This window comes from Electrophorus electricus, chromosome 24 (genome assembly GCF_013358815.1).
Source record: "Electrophorus electricus isolate fEleEle1 chromosome 24, fEleEle1.pri, whole genome shotgun sequence".
Taxonomy (NCBI): domain Eukaryota; kingdom Metazoa; phylum Chordata; class Actinopteri; order Gymnotiformes; family Gymnotidae; genus Electrophorus; species Electrophorus electricus.
Window position 1 is genome coordinate 5,839,189 of NC_049558.1, and position 19,574 is coordinate 5,858,762.

Genomic DNA, 19,574 nt, shown 5'->3' on the forward strand with positions numbered 1-19,574 from the left:
TGGCATTGTTCAACATCAAACTGCTCCTGGACCATTGGGAGAAGTTGCTCTTGGAGGATGTTTTGATACCATTCCTTATTCATGGTGGTGTTCTTAGGCAAAGTTTTGTGCAAACCCACTCCCTTGGATGAAAGCTTACTCAGGAATGGCAGAAAGCAGGTGTGAGTGCATCTGCATGCACAGTGAGGCGAAGGCTATTAGAGGATGGTTTGATGTCAAGAAGGGCTGCAAAGAAACCACTTCTCTCCAAGAAAAACATCAAGGACAGACTGACATTTTGCAGGACATATATGGATTGGACTGCAGAAGACTGGAGTAAAGTTATTTTCTCTGATGAAGCCCCCTTCAGACTGTTTGGTACATCTGGACAAATGATTATCTGGAGAAGAAAATGTGAGCGCTACCTAGTCCTGTGTCATGCCAACAGTGAGACATCCTGAGACCATTCATGTGTGTGGTTGCTTCTCTGCCAAGAAGTGGGTTTGCTATTAGAGAACGCTTAGAGTGTCCACAACAAGGGGTCACCATTATCAGGCAGGTATTTAATGTTAACACATATTTAACACACAAATACAGAGTAGCTGCTCAAGTAGAGAGCATACAGGTGTCATTATTATTATTATCAGATGTCATTATACAAGCCACACAAATGCTAACTTCGTATCCTGCGTTCTTAATCTTACTTCTGCTATTTGTTTCAGGAAGAAGTGAGAGAAACTATTTAGCTTATCTTTGTTCCTAAACCTACATATAAGAATGTTCTGGAGGATTATCACATGTCCTTTCATATTGCACACATGACTTGAAGAAAAAAAGTTGTTTGCAGAGTCAAATTGTGCAAATTCTTGTGCAACAGCAGAAAACAAACTTTCTTTAAAGATGCAACGTGGAAAAGTCAAGATCTTTAATGGCTGGTTTAGTCACAGTTAGAAGCTTACCTTTTCCCCCACCTAACAGAAATATACAGTAAAAGACAATGACAATATATCTAAAATTAACCTTATCAAAAGGTTAATCAACCTTGTTGATTTAACCAGAAATAGAAGAGCACATGGATTATAATCAGTGGTGACAGTCATACTGGTCTATAGTTCACCACACTGACACTGCCCTGGGTTACAACCATTTATCAATATTCTATAGTTGTTTTTTAATGTAAGCTCTTATATTCAGCTAAGGGCAAAATTGAACAAGTTCTCAGTGAAAAATGACGTCAACTCTTATCACCTCATCTGTCTGCTATCGAACTGTTAAATGGGGCTTCACACCTACATGTTCGGAATGGGGCTTCATGCTTGGCAATTTATACCACTCTAAAATGTAATAGGTAAAAGACAAATGCAATAGGCCTGATGGGATGTATTTTGTCTGTGTCTGTGTTTTTCTATGAAAGATGAGAATGGTCCAGGTTTTACACACAGCGCCTGGACTAGTAACATCAGTTTAACATTTCAAGTCCAGTCCTGCTGTAATGCAGGAACATACTACCCCATGTCTGCATTCAAAAAGCCATAACAGCATTGTCTTGTCATATTTGTCTTTTCAAATCATTTTATTTACTGCAGATTTATACTGCCATTTCAACTTTATCGGTAGAGACTGTAGGACTTGTAGGACTTTTAGAAATGCTAAGCAGAGGTCTCGAAACCTCTTTACCACAAAAGCGTAAACAAAAGAGATTTGCTCTGTTGCTCTAATTAAACAAAATAATAATTACAGGGGCACTGGATGTCATCACGGAGGTTCTCACAGGGTGTGGGTATAGTTTGACCATTTAGAACCCGTCATAGAATATAAAAGGAAATCCCATGTGGGTATAATTACATATTTAAGCCTATGATTCATTCTCATCACCCTTCTTTCATCATAACACTCTATCAGAATCATAATGGTCTTTATTTAGCCATGACGTGTTCCTATTCTTATATGAACAATAAGTAAACTGTAGAGAAACCTAATGGGGTATGACTGATGATGTAGTGGTTATGTAAGGCAGCAACCAGTAGAGTAATGGACAGTGACTTCTGCCACCGTGTGGATAAACCTAGTATCTCTGTCTGTCACATAGTGCCTCTTGCTACTGTAATAATCAGTATTCATTCCTTCTTTCAAAAAAAAAAAACTATCTGAAAATTGTTTCCATTTTGAAAGGGTTGCTGCTATAGGATCCTGTATTCATTCCATCTTTCAAGAAGAAAATCTATCTGAAAATTGTTTCCATTTTTAAAGGGTTATCTATTTAAACATTGGAGGGTTATATTAAAAACCTTCAGGTTTGTTAGACCAGGAAAGCACATGGGTACTCCTAGCTGTCTCAAAACACACCATCTAAATACTAGTCTTAAAAAGTATGTTGGACTTTCACATACTGCTTAAATCTACTGCATGGCTAATTGCAGTATGTTACATCATTATATCTGTTAGTCTAGTACTGTAACATGACATTTTTGGACTACATAGCTAGTTTGTATTTATTTAAGATGATCAAATAAGTTTGCCAACATGTATTATTGCAAAAATAATATCAAAATTTACAGTGGTTAGATATAGTACACAGTATGACAGATGAACTTAGTTCAAGTGTAGAAGAGTGCATGTACACATTCCAGACAAACTAAAAAAGATACAAACTAGTATAACTGTGTTAAATTGTGCTCCTAATGCATATTGTTCCAGGGCTGCATGACCTCACTAGTGAGATATTAGTAGCAATAGTGTCAACACTGACATATTATTATTAGTATGACAGGGGGTCTCAGTTTACTTGTATACTTCCATCTTGTACATGCCTTCCTCTAGGTATGCTAATATGTGAATGTAGGACTGCAGATAATAAAGATTGACAAAAAAACATTGTCATTCAAAATGGCATCTTGGAGAATGAACGCTGCCATATCACTGGCAACACATCAGCATCCATTACTAAATTCTGATCTGCATGTCCATAGCTTTTCTCTTATCAACATGATAAACAGATTCATTCTCCATACTGTCACTGGCCTCTTACCTTTTAATTCAAAAAAACAAAAACTAAATGTGATTGGGATATAAAATAAATATTTTACTTAAATCAGCATAACTATCAGTTATCACGCAAACACTTCTTCCCACTATATGCCTCTGCCATGCTAAAAACTGAACAAATGCTTGAAGAACCCAGTGGCAGAACACTTCTGGTATCAGTCCAGGTCCCACCAGTTTAGTTTGACTCCTCAAGAAAATGTCAGACTCCTCATCCATGCTTGGCAGTGTGGAAGGTGAAACTGTGCTATCTGGTAAACCAGTGGGCAACTTTACACTCGGTGTGTTTGGGAGCTGTTTTATGCAAAAGAGTAAATGGCCACAGGGGAGGTGGGCTCAGAGCTCTCATGGTATTGGCTGCTGTCTCTGTCTCTTTTATTGGTGCCCGTGTACTCGCCAATAAAGGAGCCGTCCTCATTGAACTCGATTTCATCCCCCTCCCCATATTCCATCAGGCTGTCATCGCTGCTTGTCCTCTTCTGCATGTGCTCGATGGTGCCCTGACCACGGCTCAGACGGCTTTCTTCCTCTCTGGACAAACGCACACGTGTACACACACACACACACACACACACACACACACACAAATGTAGATATGTGCTTTATGGGCAACCTACATTTGAAATGCATAAACTACAGGTGACTGATCAAGGTATGTGCTAGGGTGACAGTCTTCATACAATAAAGACATCCATAATGTCCTTCTGAAAGTTGGCAGGAAATACATACCGCCTGGTGTAGGGTAGGGTGGACACTCGTGTTACCCTACAGCAAAATTGAACATTTATTGGACATTTAAACAGCATGTAGTGTGAGCAAAGCCTTGTAGTGATAAACAACAGAGATTTTATTTGCAAGAACATTTATGTCAAGCATGGTACATCAATAATCTGCAACTACACAGCAGAAGGACATAAATTAAACACCTGGTTAGGCTGGTATTGTCCTAGTGAAGCCATTTTAAATGGTTATTAGAATTTGCATTGCAGTCTTATTATGCAATACAACATAATATTACACAAGAAACTGACAATAAAGGTTAATCCATAATAGGTTACATCTGACATTCATCATACCTTTCAAGAGACCTTCCGGGGTCCAATTTGAAAAGATATGGGATAAAAATAAGAAAGAATGATCAGTTAAAGGATGGAAGCATGAATAAAGACTGGAGAGAGGCAAAGTTACAAGGGTGCATATTGTCAACATTATGTGATACGACTGGTTTAAATCCTACGTATAAGATTGCATAGTTTTCATACATTTGGCTTTTGTCCCAACCTGCATCATGCAAAGAGCAAATTTACCTGTAGTCAAATGACCCCTCTTCCTTCTCATCTACTGTATCAAGTGCAAAATCCTGTTTGTCCCGTACTTTAAAAAGAAAAGCAAATATTGAATTTTATATACCTTAGATCCTCCAAAATAGTACTTTTATTTTAATGAGTTGAGCTTAATGTACATAAGAGGTTTACATTAAGTTTCTTTAAGACCATTATGATTTTGCATAATAATACATATGTTGAAGCTAACAGGTTTCCCCTCAAAGGTCCTTTGAGAGGATACTTCCTTCAGTGAGTTCTCTGTGAGATGGTGTGTTTGTTCTACCTGGGTACTTCCCTCCACGAGTTCTCTTGATGAAGAAAACACTCAGCATGATGAGAACCAGGAGTGCAATACCACACATCAACCCAATGAACCACCCCTGGGTTACTATGTCCACTTGTTCCCGGGTGTATTCTGCGCACACACACACACACACACAAATGAGCATTTATAGTATTCAGACTTTCTGTGTATAAGTGAATGTGCAGGTGTTCTCACCTTCAGTCGTGAAATGGGGAGACTCCTCTGTGAATGCCTCTCCTACTCCCATCTGTGTCTGGGCTGCCAGCGAGAACCTATAGCGGGTGTAGCGGTCGAAGCGGTGCAATGAGAAGTGGGTGATGTTGGGGGGAATGTTCTCCACCTGCACCCTCTCTCCCACGGTTACATTCACTGCACACAAAGTGATAGCACCAGTAAGACCTCTGACCCATCAGCTCTTCTAAGCGCTCCCCTTTGTGAGATATGAATGGCGGGTATTGTCTGGAGGGGCTCTCACATGTTTGGTATTTAAGGATGTATCCAGTAAGGATGCCGTTGGGCTCTGCAGGCTCCTCCCACTCCAGATAGATAGTGTCATAATGCCTGTGCATGATTCTGAAGGACCTGGGTATGGATGGCACTGGAGAAAGAGAGAGACAACAGATTAAGTATGTGTACTGCACTGTCTACATAGATATTTTTCATCACCAACTCCAGTGGTGAACTGCCAACAACAATTAGTACCTCCCTCCAGTGTCTGGAACTCAATTCTGTTGCTGGGAGGACCCTCAAAGCGGTTGTTGGCTACTACAATGTACATCTTGTAGTTGCTGTAGGGGATAAGACCAGTCAGGGTGCCTGAGAGCCGTGGTCCATTTGCTTTGAAACTCTTGGACTTTATCCTCCTGTTGACAGTGTGATGTGGCAGGCGGCTGCTCTCCCGCCAGTAATATACCTGAGAGATGCCACAAACAGCATCTCAACAACACGAGTACCAACATACTAGTTCGGCCCAAGCCTGCCATGATGTATGTCATAATGCCATAATGCAAACAAAACAACTAACTGTTGGGGACATTCCTATGGAACTTTTCATGCATATTATGTTCCTACTGAGGATTTGGGATTCTGTGCCAGTTGGATTGGTGTGGCTGTCTGTGGCTGGGTCTCACCGTGTACTCTTTGACCTCCCCCATTACGCTGGCCTGGGGGACAGGCTTCCAGTGGACCATCAGTTTAGTGCTCTCCACATCTGAGACCCTCAGGTCAGTGGGAGCAGTGGTGGGGCCTGTTCAACATGTCTGAAGTTAGAGACTTCAAAGAGAGCTTCTCTCTGGCTTCTTCTATCAGTATCAGTGAATGCATCAGTGTTCTTTGGCCAACAGTTTGCTTAATGATTTTGTGTGCTTTGAGAGTTCTGTAATTGAATACGATCAATGGTTTGTGTGTGTGTGTGTGTGTGTGTGTGTGTGTGTCTGTGAGCATGTGTGTAAACATGAGTGAGAATGCATCAAATAATTGCACTCACGATCCTCTCCAGAGTATCCAATAATTACAGGAGATTCTGGTCCAAGGCCAAAGTCATTGACGGCCTGCACTTTGATCTCGTATGGCATGAACGTGTCCGTATCGTAGATAATGTGACTGCACCACCAGTAGGTGGTGTAGTTCTTCCACTCCTCTCTGGAGTCTCTACGCCTCCACCACACCATGTAGCCAAGCTTCGGCCCATTCCATTCTCTGTACTCCAATGGCTTTACACACAACAACACACCATGGTTAGCCGCCTGAAGTGCAGTACATATGCACTGCAAGCAGAGCCAAGATGTATGTATTTGCAGAACTCTGCTACTCAGACCAGGAATTAGATTCATGAACACTCCCAGATACCATGTATTCATGCTGAGCCACTGGGAGACCACACTATATCTGATCCAACTGATAAGCTACTAAAAACTAGGAAGGAAGTTTTAAGTTCTAAGTTTTATTATTAGTTTTGTTATTATATGAGTTATAGTATTGTTTACATTAGAACCCCTTATGTATAACAGGGTTTTCCCATTGCACTTTCTATTTTCCAGATATACTAGGTCTTCACAGCAGAACACAGCAATATAGTAAAGTTAATGTAAATCATGTAATGCAGTTTTAGTAGTTTTTCAATTGATGGGGTATACAACATCAACAACAACAACAAAAAAAATGCTATAAATTGCCCTGCGCTTTCATTTATCCATGCACTGATCCAGCCATCCTCACTCAGTTATCTATATACGAATCCATCCATCCATCCATCCATCCATCCTTCACCTCCCAGCTGATCTCAATGTTGTTTCTGAACAGTCCAGTCCCCACTCCTTTAATGTTTCTTGGGATGGCATCTGGCACTGAAAACATGCCACATGCAGATGGTTACTACCTCAACGTCTGCTCCTGTCTCACTGACAACTACTACAACTACCAATCTAACACCAGTGTACAGAATAGTAGTAACTATGTCTAACTGACCAGCTCCTCCAGTCTGGTAATACACAGACGGCTTGCTGGGTCTGCTGGGTCCGATGGCATTGATGGCAACAACTCGGAACTGGTATTCCACAAATGGTGTGAGATGCAGCACCACTGAGTTCAGGTGGCCAGGGTAACTGGTCAGGTTCTTCCAGCCACTTGGCACTAGCCAGTAATCAGCAAGGAGGTCTTCAGTATACTGCACCAGATACTCTAAAAGAAACATTTCATATTAAAATACTGCATGTATATTGTTGTCTATAAGATCAAGTGAAATTATATAACAAATTATTGAGAATGAATGTTAATATGAAGTCTACAACATATGGGATTAAAGTCTTAGTACAATGTGAATGTGTGTGTGTGTGTGTGTGTGTGTGTGTGTGTGTGTGTGTGTGTGTGTGTGTGTGTGTGTATGTATGTGTGTATGTATGTGTGCGCGTGTGTGTGTGTGTGTATGTGTGTGTGTGCGTGTGTATGTGTGTGTGTGTGTGTGTGTGTGTGTGTGTGTGTGTGTGTGTGTGTGTGTGAGTGTGTGTGTGTGTGTGTGTGTGTACCTTTGATAGGGCTGTGGTTACTCAGTCCTGGTACCCAGGTGAGTCTGGCATTCCTCTCTGATGGGTCTGACAACTCTAGGTCCGTAGGGGGGTTGGGGCGATCTGAGAATGACAGAGGGAAGGGGGATTAGGACACTGTTCACTTTCATTCCATTGCATGCGCTGAATGTGTGTGTGTGTGTGTGTGTGTGTGTGTGTGTGTGTGTGTGTGTGTGTGTGTGTGTGTGTGTACCCATCACAATAAGTTTGGCTGATGCACTGATCTCCTCTACTTCAGTCTTAACTCTGCAGGTGTAAATGCCCTCATCTCTTCTATACACATCAGCAATGCTCAGAGAGTCCTCATCCTTTGTCATCCTATGCAGACAGAGACACACACACACACACACACACACACACACACACACACACACACAGAAGTAACACTGGCAGAACCTTTGAACATGGATGTTAAATTGTAACAGTAGCACTTTGCTGTAAACCTAAAGTTTTCAAATCTCAGTGAATGCTGGTGAAGGCATTTACCTTCTACCTAAGATTAGGAAGTTCTTGTCCTTGAGCCAGGTGACAGTGACCTCCAGGGTTGGGTCAGACTGGATCTTACAGTCAAAGTGTGCCAGACTCCCTCTTATTACAACCACATTATGAGGGGCACGGATTATTTTAGTGGGCTCTGGGAAAAATCAAGATTTGTATAATTCACAGATTTCTACAGCTAATGCAAATATTCAGATAATGCACCATCAAAAACAGATAATGTGACATATTTGCAATATCTAAGAACATGTAATATGTACATGAGGTAGACATTAACAAAGTGAAACTTAACATTAAAAAAATGCTGCAGATTAGTAGTAAATGTATCACAATGCAATGGTACGCACCAGCAAAGTATGAAATTTATGAAAATTATATTGATTGTGGTTTTAAATTGATGTTAAAATATATGTTCACTATGGACCAGACAAATACATTGGAAATTCCAAAGTAAGGTCTGCTACAGATACTCACCCTTGACCTCCAGCTGTACATCCATTTCATCTCGTCCGATGACATTGATTGCAGTGCAGACATAAGTACCTTGGTCAGTGAGTTTGGTGTGCGTGATCTCCAGTGTCCCATTAGAGAGAACTCTATAACGGTCTCCCTCTAAAGCACCAAATCCACCTTTAGACCTACAAAAACACACAAATTCACTCAAAAACCCACTCACAAATGTATTTATATGAAGATAAGTGTAATTATTTGGTCAGCATAATTACTGTAAAAGGGTCGTTACCAGCGCAAGTCTGGTTTTGGGGAGCCAAAATATGGACAGTGTAGAAGTGTAGCACTCCCTTCTGACACTTTAAGCAGCTGGTCTCTGTAGCCCAGCAAACGTGGCTTCATGTCTGCAGAGGGGACATGGACACCACTCATGGGAGCAGAGAGCTATCTTTACAGGTATATCGATGTGATTTAGAATGACAAATCTCTTACCCATGACTGAGAGGAAGGCATTGGCTAGTATGTAGCCATATTGGTTGGATGCATTACATTGGAACACAGCTGTGCTGTCTGGCACCACAGAGTGGAATATCAGAGTGTCACCCTCTACCTGTCTACTTGGACTTTTGGGGGCATCTAAAAAAATACAGAGAAAAACAAACCTTTGCACATACAGCACAGGTAGATTGTGATCATGATTGTGTAATTTCGCTTACCCTCAATAGGTTCTCCATTAACCAGCCACCGTATTTGGGGAGCGGGGATACCATCGGCTTGACACACTATCTGCCCGCTGTCATCTCGAGACAGAATGAGACTCTGTGGTTTCTCAACCCAAAAGGGAGCCGCTGTAGAAAGTGGAGAGAAAGAGAGAGAGAGAGAGAGAGAGAGAAAGAGAGAGAGAGAAAGAGAGAGAGAGAGAGAGAAATACAACATTCTTACTGTTCTCATAACAACCTCAGTCTAGAGTTCAGTGCAGTGTCAGAATTACGCGCATTTACATTTCACTTTGACGGTGATGGTGTGGTACAGGCTACCCATCCTGTTAGTGGCCATGCAGATGTAATTGCCTCCATCTGCTATAGAGATTTTCCTTATGCGTAGGGTCTTACTGAAGTTCTCCAACTTCTTTCCGTCCATGGACAGATCAACCCAGTCCTTTGACCATTTGATGGAAGGAGCTGGACTGAGACAGCAGAGGGAGGGACTGTCAGAGGATCACTGGAGGGTTTTGCTATTGCTACTGTGTTAGCATTACGGATCGAACTAATTCAGCTTTGTTTTTAATTCAGCACCAGCAGAGAACGCCAGTCAGAAATAATGCTAAAGTACAACACTGTATGTACTAAAATGTCCACTTAGAACATTTACCTCATTCTGTACTAGTGAACTAAAATTAGTCCTCGGACATCCTGAGTGTTAATTAAATTGTTCTTGATTGGGGAATGTTCCTGATCCCTTATGCCTATAATTGTAATTAAATTATCCTTAAATAAAAATGATTTTAGGAACATGGAATTAGTTCACTGTGCCTCCAAGACTCACACTCCAGAAGCAAAACACTCCAAGATAAGCTCCTCCCCCAACATGGCGATCTGAGTGCTGCTCGTCCCTTTGGGCTTCATGAACTTTGGAGCAGTCTGAGCTGCCATACGGGCTGTTCAATACACAAAGCATTCATTTAGCGGGAAGAGGAAATACTATCAGTCAGCATGCAAAATCAACCAAGCATGTAATGGTCTAGTAGTGGATTAGTACCAACTTGCAGATGATATCATGCAGAGCTGGGCACTTCTCATATACAAAGAGGGGAGTCCAGACTCAGCACTGCATCAGTGTTAGAGTGTTAGAAAAAGAAAATCATGGTTCTTCTGCAAATAAGCAATGAAACAGGTACACTAGTTAATCAAGGAATTGTATACCTACTCCTCATTAAAAAAAAAAAAAAAAAAAACTCAATCCATGCTGCAATACACTCTCATCACTCAGAGTAATCCAGACTTGCCCAGCAACTGAATGTGTGTGATTGTGTGGATCCAACACATATGAGCAATCCAGGGAAAATCTGAATAGGTTGCAATGTGCCCACAGCATTCCTGAGCTCTTCTCACCTGTGAGCACCTGAAGGATGAGAGGAGGTTTCTGCTGGATGGTGTTGGAATGTGGAAAGCGGGCCGTGCAGACGTAATTCGTGAGTGCATCCTCCGCTACGATGCTGGAGAAGTACAAGTCTCCATTCTGTGCCATTGACACTCTACGATCCTGGCGGATAGGAACCATCGCTGTGGGACAGGACAAAGAACTCACCAGAGTTTCAGGGCAATATTTGACCTTTTTTAGACTCTCCTAACGCTCCTAGAAGCTTTATGAAGTGTTATGGAACTATTCTGAACTTGAGTGTGACTGCTGGTCTTTCACAGTGGCAGCAGTTGGTGCTCACAGCTGTTCATCCAGTAGGTCTGGGGCTTGGGTGGACCAGCTGGAGGATTACATGTCAGGATGAGTGGAAGACCCACAAACACAGACACTGGCTCCAAATACTCCTTCAGCCATGAACGAGCCTCTGCTCACAGCACAGAAGAGATGACAGGAGGACGTAGATGGTGATGAAAATAATCTGAATGTTAGATTCTCTGGCTAATGTATGTTGAGGGAAATTGCATATTAAGTTCTTTTGGTATCAGCTTACTGGAGACACGCAAATGAATGTGATTGGACAGAGCTGAGCCAAATTCATTAGTAGCGGTGCATTGGTACACGCCCTCATAATCCTCTGGACGTCCCCAAAAAAAGATCTCCAGAGTCCCAGAACGCCGTTTCATAGAAACCTGTGGATCTCGTGCCACGTTCACATAAACTCCATCACGTGTCCATGTGAATCTAAGTCAACAGATAAAGAATAGGTGAAGTTCATTTTTATTCATTCATGATACAGCACTTCAGTGTCTCTGTATATGAAATGTTCTGTATATGAAACAATGAAGAAAAGGTCTAAATTATGAAGCTTTCAGAACTGAACACCTTTTCAGAATTTAAGTGGTTTTTGCGAAGAATGATTAGTAGAATATAAAACTGTAGGACCAGACAGAAGGAATAAAACTGCCATATTCATTCTGTTTTGTTTCTTACATTGGAGGAGGGTTTCCAGTGGCCTCACACTCCACTGTGATAGGGTCGGTTGGTTCCACAATGTGATCTTGAACACTCTGCTTGGTTATCATAGGTGGCTGTCTCACTGTGATGGGGGTTCATACACATACATGAATACACACACATGCACGTACAAACAACATGACATCAGCATATAATGTCACCAACATGCGTGATCCTGTGAAGTCTAAAGAGAAACAGAGGTGGATTTTTTGCACCTCACCATCAGGAGGGATTTCCATAGCAGATGTCTCTCTCCATATCTGCAGCAGAAGAATGAATGTGGCCAGAATCTCCCACCATCTCTCAGTCCTCATCTCTGTTTGGGACAACTACTGCTTATACCACCAACTCACTGTCTAACAGCTCTGAGGAAACATGAACAAAACATACTTCATCTCACCTGAAAAAAAAAAGGCCACAAAGAAGCAAAAGAGAACTTGTCCTCATTTTGCCTAGCTTGATATTTTTGGACTTGGTGAAACAACAAATTATGCCACGGATGATGAGAATGGTGATTTTTCGTGTCTTAGATCACATCAGCAGGGAAAACCAGGTAGCAGGAAATACACCAAATCACTGGCTCACAAGGAACAGATCTCATGCATTTCCTCTGATGTTCCTATAGAAATCATACTGCCTGTTCAACGTCTTGTTCTGGATGGAGTTCAGCTGTCTATTCACTCAGAGGCCCTTCTTTCCTTTAGGTAGCCTCTGAGTATTTACTCTACCAGAGTATTACTACTACCAGATTCAGCATGTTCCTTCTCAAAAGTTGTACCTTCCTAAATAGTACTGTTACCCAAGTTCTCACTGAGCATTACTCATCACAAGACCCGACTAGAGCAATTCTTGTTGCCTGTTCGCCATGGCTCTTCTACTCTAGCATTCAGAATGCCTGTTTATCAAATCCACAACCCTACTGAAAGTCTCCAGTATGTACTGTACTGTACAAAGTTATGCTTGTGGGATGAGATTGGGATGCGACACTATTTGGCACACTTAGACCTTAGTCATGGATCAAGCTTCCCACTTCATTTAGAATTGCTCAGTTCCCCTCTTTGTCCTGGCACAGCTTAGGAACGGATCTATTCATGCAACACTTTTATTGTGTCACTTGAACTTTTGAACATAGAAAAGTCAAGCTTTAAAATGTTACATGTACAAGCTTTAAAATGTTAACATGTACAAGCTTTAAAATGTTAACATGTACAAGCTTTTAAAATGTTACATGTACAAACTTTAAAATGTTAACATGTACGAGCTTTAAAATGTTAACATGTACAAGCTTTTAAAATGTTAACATGTACAAACTTTAAAATGTTGACAGTTACAAGCTTTAAAATGTTAACATGTACAAGCTTTAAAATGTTAACATGTACAAGCTTTTAAAATGTTACATGTACAAACTTTATAATGTTAACATGTACAAGCTTTAAAATGTTAACATGTACAAGCTTTTAAAATGTTAACATGTACAAACTTTAAAATGTTAAGTTACAAGCTTTAAAATGTTAACATGTACAAGCTTTAAAATGTTAACATGTACAAGCTTTTAAAATGTTACATGTACAAACTTTAAAATGTTAACATGTACAAGCTTTAAAATGTTAACATGTACAAGCTTTTAAAATGTTACATGTACAGGTTCTACTTAATCAGTTATTGTTGATAAAGCCTTACATATAGCGAAGACTTCTAAGGATAGCAGTGTTAAATAATAAATATGTAAATAAATGATTGTAAATTACAATAAACCTTCCACTCTGTAACAGGTCCTACAGTAATAACATGGTCAGAAGGCCAGACTGGAATAAAAGATTGCCTAGACTGGATGTTATTGTATAATCTGGCAACAAAACTCCTCCCTAATGGCCTTAATTACACACGCTGAAAGTACATGCTCCAAATTTCACCTCCAGCTAAAGCCTACAATACTTCACAAATTGAGCTCAAGTGTGAACTAAATAATTACTAAACAAAACCTAAAATGTTTTTAACTAATAAATAAATTATTCATTTAGCATCTTGGTATTAATTTCTTTACAGTGTTCTTAAAAGTACCTATACAGTAGATATACATATACATATACATATACATAGAAGCTGTTTCTTGGGCTTGCTATGTTTTAATCCTAATTACAGTTAAAGACTTAATAGTTTCAACAGCTTCATCTGTCACTATAGTAACTACCAGCAGTATATAAGCAGAAATGAGTGGCGATTACAGGCCTACCAGTTTTAAACAGAAGCATTCAGCGGTCCCAACACCTGAGCCATGCAAGCGTCCAACTCATTACAACACTGAAGGAAGGAAACTAGGAGTTGTATGCACTGCCATAAACATGACAAGAAATTGTTAACATGATTATGTAAGTTCCAACTGTTACCTCAGATGTCAGGTAGAGAATCTATCAATATTCAATTATCCTCATTCCGAAATAGTCCCCTCATAAATATCCATTTCCAATATGGCCACCATTAGAATGAAAATATACGAAAAAAAAAACAATCAATATTTCAGCAGATGTTTCTGCGACTGAAAGCTACTCAAACTAACCACTCTCTGTTTGCAATTGTCTCCTGACTCTTACCACCCTATTCATGCTTCATGAATTACATGCCACACCCCCCCCACACTCTCCCGTGAGCATCTGGCTGACGGACAATGAGAATGCTGATTTACATGTCATTTGCATCCTTATTCTGCTGCCGTAGCTGGAATCAAAACCTATATAAATTGCCTCTGGAAAAAAAAAAACCTGAATCTGAAAAGTGCTCTGTTAACCAACAGACTTGTAAGATTACATGAGTCAAGGAACCAGCTTTTCATAGCTGAAAACCAATACCGCTGATTGCGAATGTCCAGGTGAAGGGATGAATAAAAATTGCCATCATTCTATAATAAATCTTTTATGCATTTTGAAATAAAAGAGTGAAACACTCTTGGCAACAAACAACATACTGGGGAAAAAAAATGCGGCATTCTTTTTAATCATGACATCAATGTGTGGGCCTCATTGTTTGGTTATGAAAAATGGTGCTGGCTCAATGAATGGAATGTTTGTTTCTCACTGCAAATTAAAATTCAACATTAGACTGAATTTAAAACAAAAGATTAGACTGCTCCCACACTGTGGTGGCTTCAGTGCAGCTGCTTGCTGAGGTCCATGTATGCACTAGGTGCTGTGCCAGGCAGCACCAGAACAGCCAGGTGATGTTTAATGGTTTGAAGTGGTTAATGCCATGGTGGGCCTGGAGCCAAAGCCCAGCTCAGGAGGCATAAAAAGGGTGGGAGAAATAATGAGCTCAACCCTAGAGGGACATTCCCAACCCACTCTTTTGTGGACACAGAGTGAACAATTCCAGTGCCCTCTAATATAGTCTTAAGGCAATCCAGGGGAAAATAATGCTATGCACAATTGGATTTGTATTACTAATATAATAGTTCTAGTGTTAATAATGCAGTGTACACTACAGTTAAACCTCTAAACTCTCTGGAGCACTAGTACTAATGTATAACCTCGGGAATAAGACAATGACATGTCAGAGACATTAAGAAACACAAAAGGGTCTTGGGTGATTTGGCGCTGGACGTGAAGCCGACGCGTGACCTAATCCTGCAGATTCTCCTGGACGTACAGTACCCTCGGCACGGGCATGACGTCAGCAGCGGGCCAGTGCCTTGCACCAAGCTGCACATTGTGGGACACGAGTGTTCAGCAAGTCACTTCCTCCGAGAGCGGGACAACAGGGCCTCTATCCTCACCGGGCTCAGCCCACCCTGCCTCCCTGCTGCACCACTCGCAGACACACTGCCTAGACTCGGGAATATGTGAAACTAAACCAGTGAAAGGAGCACTTAGTCTGTCCACATGGCCTCGATCATTTCCCTGTGTTATAGCCTCTGATTCCAGGTAAATGCACAGATGTCATCATGGGACTTGGAAAATGACCGGAATTCATTTCGACATCAAGATAAAATGAAAGATTAGAATAGCTACTACGATGGGCGCACTGCAAAATGGGTGTACAGTTCGTAAATTCAATACCATTACAGCTAAAATTGTAGGCAATTGTATGATAGCAAATTAAAAATTAATGGACACTTGATTAAGATCAAGTGTTTGAAAGTAATTTCAAAGATGTCAGTATGTCTACGGTATCGGTACAGCATCTCTCAATGAATCAATTATGTTGCCAGACACAGAATCAGCTCTTCTCCCCCTCCCACAAGGCACTCAAAGCAGCTGACTCACAAAAATAGAAAAGGAGATGACATCAGCATACATTGCTATGTTTGACAGCTACTCCCATCACTATTCACACCATACCCGTGGTGACACATCAGAGCTGATGCGCGTCACTGCAGTGCATTTAAAAGCCACTAATGCTTACTCACTTGATTTTCCATTGTAGTATTCCATAAACAAAACCACAGGCATGTATATGAATTTTCTTTCCTGACATTTCAGCATTCGTGCACTGATTAAGAAACTATTATAATCCCACTCTAAGGTAGACTGAGATGTCAGTGATTTACGGTCGTCCATGTATTTTCTCCGCTCCAGTGGGCTAGATGTAGTCTGAGAAGGAGCAAGAGTGGAAGATGACACAGCTCAGAGGCAGACTGAGACTAGGAAAACTCTGCCTCCTAGTCACTGCACTCTCAGCATGAACACAAACAAACACCCACAAACACACTTACACACACACCATAAGATATCTCTGCATAGTGATTACACAGTTCCATGGTACCTAAATCACCTTTTAATCTGAACTATTGTTGTATATATTTATGCCTGTTTGACTTGTGCCTTACACTTTGGCCCTCAAACAATAGGAGTCTTTCTTGGAGCTTGAAGCTAGAAGTCACTAGTTAGTCTGTGTGCATGTATGTGTCTGTGGAGGTGGGAAGGTGTAAATGGTCCAGTATAATTACAGCTTCTGATACCTTTGCTTCCACTACTTCACTATTCACAGAAAAGATACCCATATATAATCACATTTTTTTCATTTGCCATAGGCAAGTTGTATTGTTGTTAAAATATTTACTTTTCATATTTCCTTTAGTATACAGATGAAAAATTATATTGTGTGCTTGAGTTTAAATACACAGTTAGAGGGACCCATTTAATTTGACTCTGATAGGTTTGAATGTTTTGCTTATTCATAGACCATATATTCAAAGACACAAACTCTTCTCACTGATGTGTACATTTCCCTGTGACTACAATTCCATTGATGTACAAGACAAATTTACTCATTCTTAATTTTCCATTACATGCACTAAAAAGTTATCACAGGCAACAATGTTTCCTTTTATCCAAACAGTACAAATGTTCCAGTATAATAAAATATTTATATTTTACCCATAATAACCTTAAACAAGGGCCTGTATCAGAAATACAGAAACAGGGGAGTTAATTAAATATGATCACAGAACAAGGATGTGATACTCATAATGGACAATATAAGAAACTAGAACAGATGGAACTTGCAGAATTGTTTAGCTTTCTAAGTTCCCTGAAAAGGCCTGTTTGAAAATGACAGCTGTGCTAACCGGATCCCCCTTCAGGCAGCCTGGAAAGGGATAATAGCTTCTGAAGATGAAGAGTTTGGGCGCCCCCAGTTCACCGCTGCAGTTGCCGCAGACGACCCCAGCAGTGATAAAGAGAGGTTACACCCGCAGGGCCCGGCAGCTCACAGGAACACAGAGGAATGCTTCAGAAGTCAGCGGCAGAACCGAAGGGCACCACTGTACCGCTCAGCTCATCCTGGGTGTTTTACTGAGTAGTCAATCCCCTCTTTTTGCTTGCCAGTTGAGAGTTTGGAATTGGAAGCATCAGATGGCGAACACTGGGTCATGCCTGTGGTAGAGAACAGTGAGGGTGTGTAAGTATGTTTAAAACCTACTGTGTTGTAGAATTAGTGAGCCTGTGCTATTTTCACCATTCACCGGACTATGTATTCGAAAATATCTGCCAAATTGCCCTTTAATTCTTTCACCTTCCTCTAGAGAGATACTAGCCATGTCAGTATGAAGACCATTTATGGCATTTAGCAGTCGCTCTTATCCAGACTCATAGAATACATCCTAGCCAGTACAGTAGGTTAGAGTGCAATAGACCAATTAACTAGAATATTGTAGAAATACAGGAATCACTGCTGATGCCTGGAAGTGCAAAATACATAAGCTCTCTCTCAGACAATAATAAGTGCAATAAACAATAAGTACTAGAGTTTGTTAGTCAACAAAGGAGCAGTCAACATCAGTGCAATAAACAATACCCTAGAATAAGAACTAGTTTCAGTTAGTCAACATAGGAGGAGGAACAGTGGTCATTTAAATATTCCACAAATAGATGGGTCTGCATTTGAAGACTGCAAGGGACTTTGCTGTCTGGACAGGAAGCAGAAGTTCATTCCACATCAAGCAGAAGTTCCATAAAACAGTTGCTGATGGAAAAAGCTATGACAAAAAATTAGATCATAATATACAGAAATGTGAGGCAGAACAAAAGTGAGTGAAAGAATCTTTATCCAGCAATTAAATAACAAACAGGAAAACAAAATAAAAATCTGAAAAACTAATGGGTAGAGACAGAGCCCTTGGACAGGTGCATTACAGGTGCATTTTGAACTGTTAACATGAGTGTTCAAAATGATTCCCATGTTCCCATTTCGTGATTATATTTGTTCCACTGTATTTACATAGACCCGGCTTCAACTGAAGAACAATTTGGTTAAGCGTTGACCTTAAGTGAAGCAAACCTCAGGTTACCTGTGCTGACTCCACACATGCAGCACACATGCACAAAAGCTTATCAACCAATTTTCTGTGCAAAAAAATTCCTGCAGTGAAACTACTTCTCTATAATAGAATAATTATTTGCATGCTCATAATGAAACCAAGTTTAAAAGTTCAGAATAGAAGAAAAATGAAAGGGACAGCACTGATTCTCACAATTGCTTGTGAAGAATCCATATGTGGTACCATCTCAACATTAGAGAGCAGCACTTCTAATGGTTTCTCTAATGGCTCTTATTCATCCAAACATACTGGTGATTCTTCAACATTAGCAGTGCTGTTTCTTCTTGAAGGCAGTCACATTTAATTAAGCAAAATCTATAAGAAATCAATATAAAATTCAATGAAGGATTTACTGCTCATGTCCAAGTGGGTTGCACAGTTCTGAGTTAAGGAAGGTGGAATATTGGCCATGCATCAGACCTTGCATGCGTGGTGCAGAGCGAGACGAGCATTCAGCTCCTCTACGCAGGAGCTGACAGATGAATATGTCCTGGAACTCCTCAACTTTCCCAGTGGAACTCAAGTTCTCTCCTCTGCCAGCGTTCTTCTCGCTGCCTGCAAAGCTTCATTGTCGCAATCAGTCTGTTTATATTGTCTGCATTAACATGTGCAGTGCACGCATTGTATGCATTAACTACAAAGCAATGCTAGGCTAATGTGAGAGGTTGCCTGCAAAGCCATGGCAACAGCATATTAGGTAGTTTTGGATCACTGATGATGTCAGAGCAATGTTGCAGCTCATTGGTTTCTGACTTCTCATGATGTCAGAGCAATAAGCTGGAGCAGAGCTAACTACCATGTCTACAAACCCGGCTCCTGGGGCAGTGGCTGTAAGACTGCCAAGTGCCATTGCCAGGCAGTGGACCATAAAGGCTGGGGTTGAAAAGATGCTGGAAAAAGGATGCCAATTTCTCTGGTGCAACCCTCTATCTGCAATGTCCTCTGTATGG

The 19,574-nt window shown here is 40.7% G+C and overlaps 1 protein-coding gene across 1 annotated transcript; it reads right to left on the reverse strand.

Moving 5' to 3' along the window:
- Positions 1–1,531: 1,531 nt before the first annotated feature.
- nfascb (neurofascin homolog (chicken) b) lies at positions 1,532–14,366 on the reverse strand. The gene is made up of 27 exons (XM_035522339.1): positions 14,201–14,366; positions 12,034–12,178; positions 11,790–11,895; positions 11,350–11,540; positions 11,101–11,223; positions 10,772–10,942; positions 10,206–10,317; positions 9,662–9,846; positions 9,377–9,508; positions 9,153–9,296; positions 8,953–9,064; positions 8,685–8,848; positions 8,199–8,346; positions 7,906–8,030; positions 7,674–7,775; positions 7,117–7,329; positions 6,919–6,995; positions 6,137–6,362; positions 5,781–5,896; positions 5,353–5,563; positions 5,126–5,248; positions 4,846–5,019; positions 4,630–4,761; positions 4,329–4,395; positions 4,098–4,109; positions 3,751–3,786; positions 1,532–3,552 (listed from the first exon to the last, which is right to left on the reverse strand). Exons 2-27 carry the CDS (start codon positions 12,125–12,127, stop codon positions 3,321–3,323), a joined length of 3,528 nt encoding a protein of 1,175 aa, XP_035378232.1. The 5' UTR covers positions 12,128–12,178; positions 14,201–14,366; the 3' UTR covers positions 1,532–3,320.
- Between the last annotated feature and the right edge of the window lie 5,208 nt (positions 14,367–19,574).

What these genes read in the sequence shown, in the direction of transcription:
- nfascb (XM_035522339.1), bottom strand. Translation starts at nt 12,127, where the DNA reads ATGAGGACTGAGAGATGGTGGGAGATTCTGGCCACATTCATTCTTCTG. An exon ending in CATCCTTCAGGTGCTCACAG is followed by an intron (nt 10,318 to 10,771) that starts GTGAGAAGAGCT and finishes TGTATTGAACAG; the next exon opens with CCCGTATGGCAGCTCAGACT. An exon ending in GAGTGTTTTGCTTCTGGAGT is followed by an intron (nt 9,847 to 10,205) that starts GTGAGTCTTGGA and finishes CTGCTGTCTCAG; the next exon opens with TCCAGCTCCTTCCATCAAAT.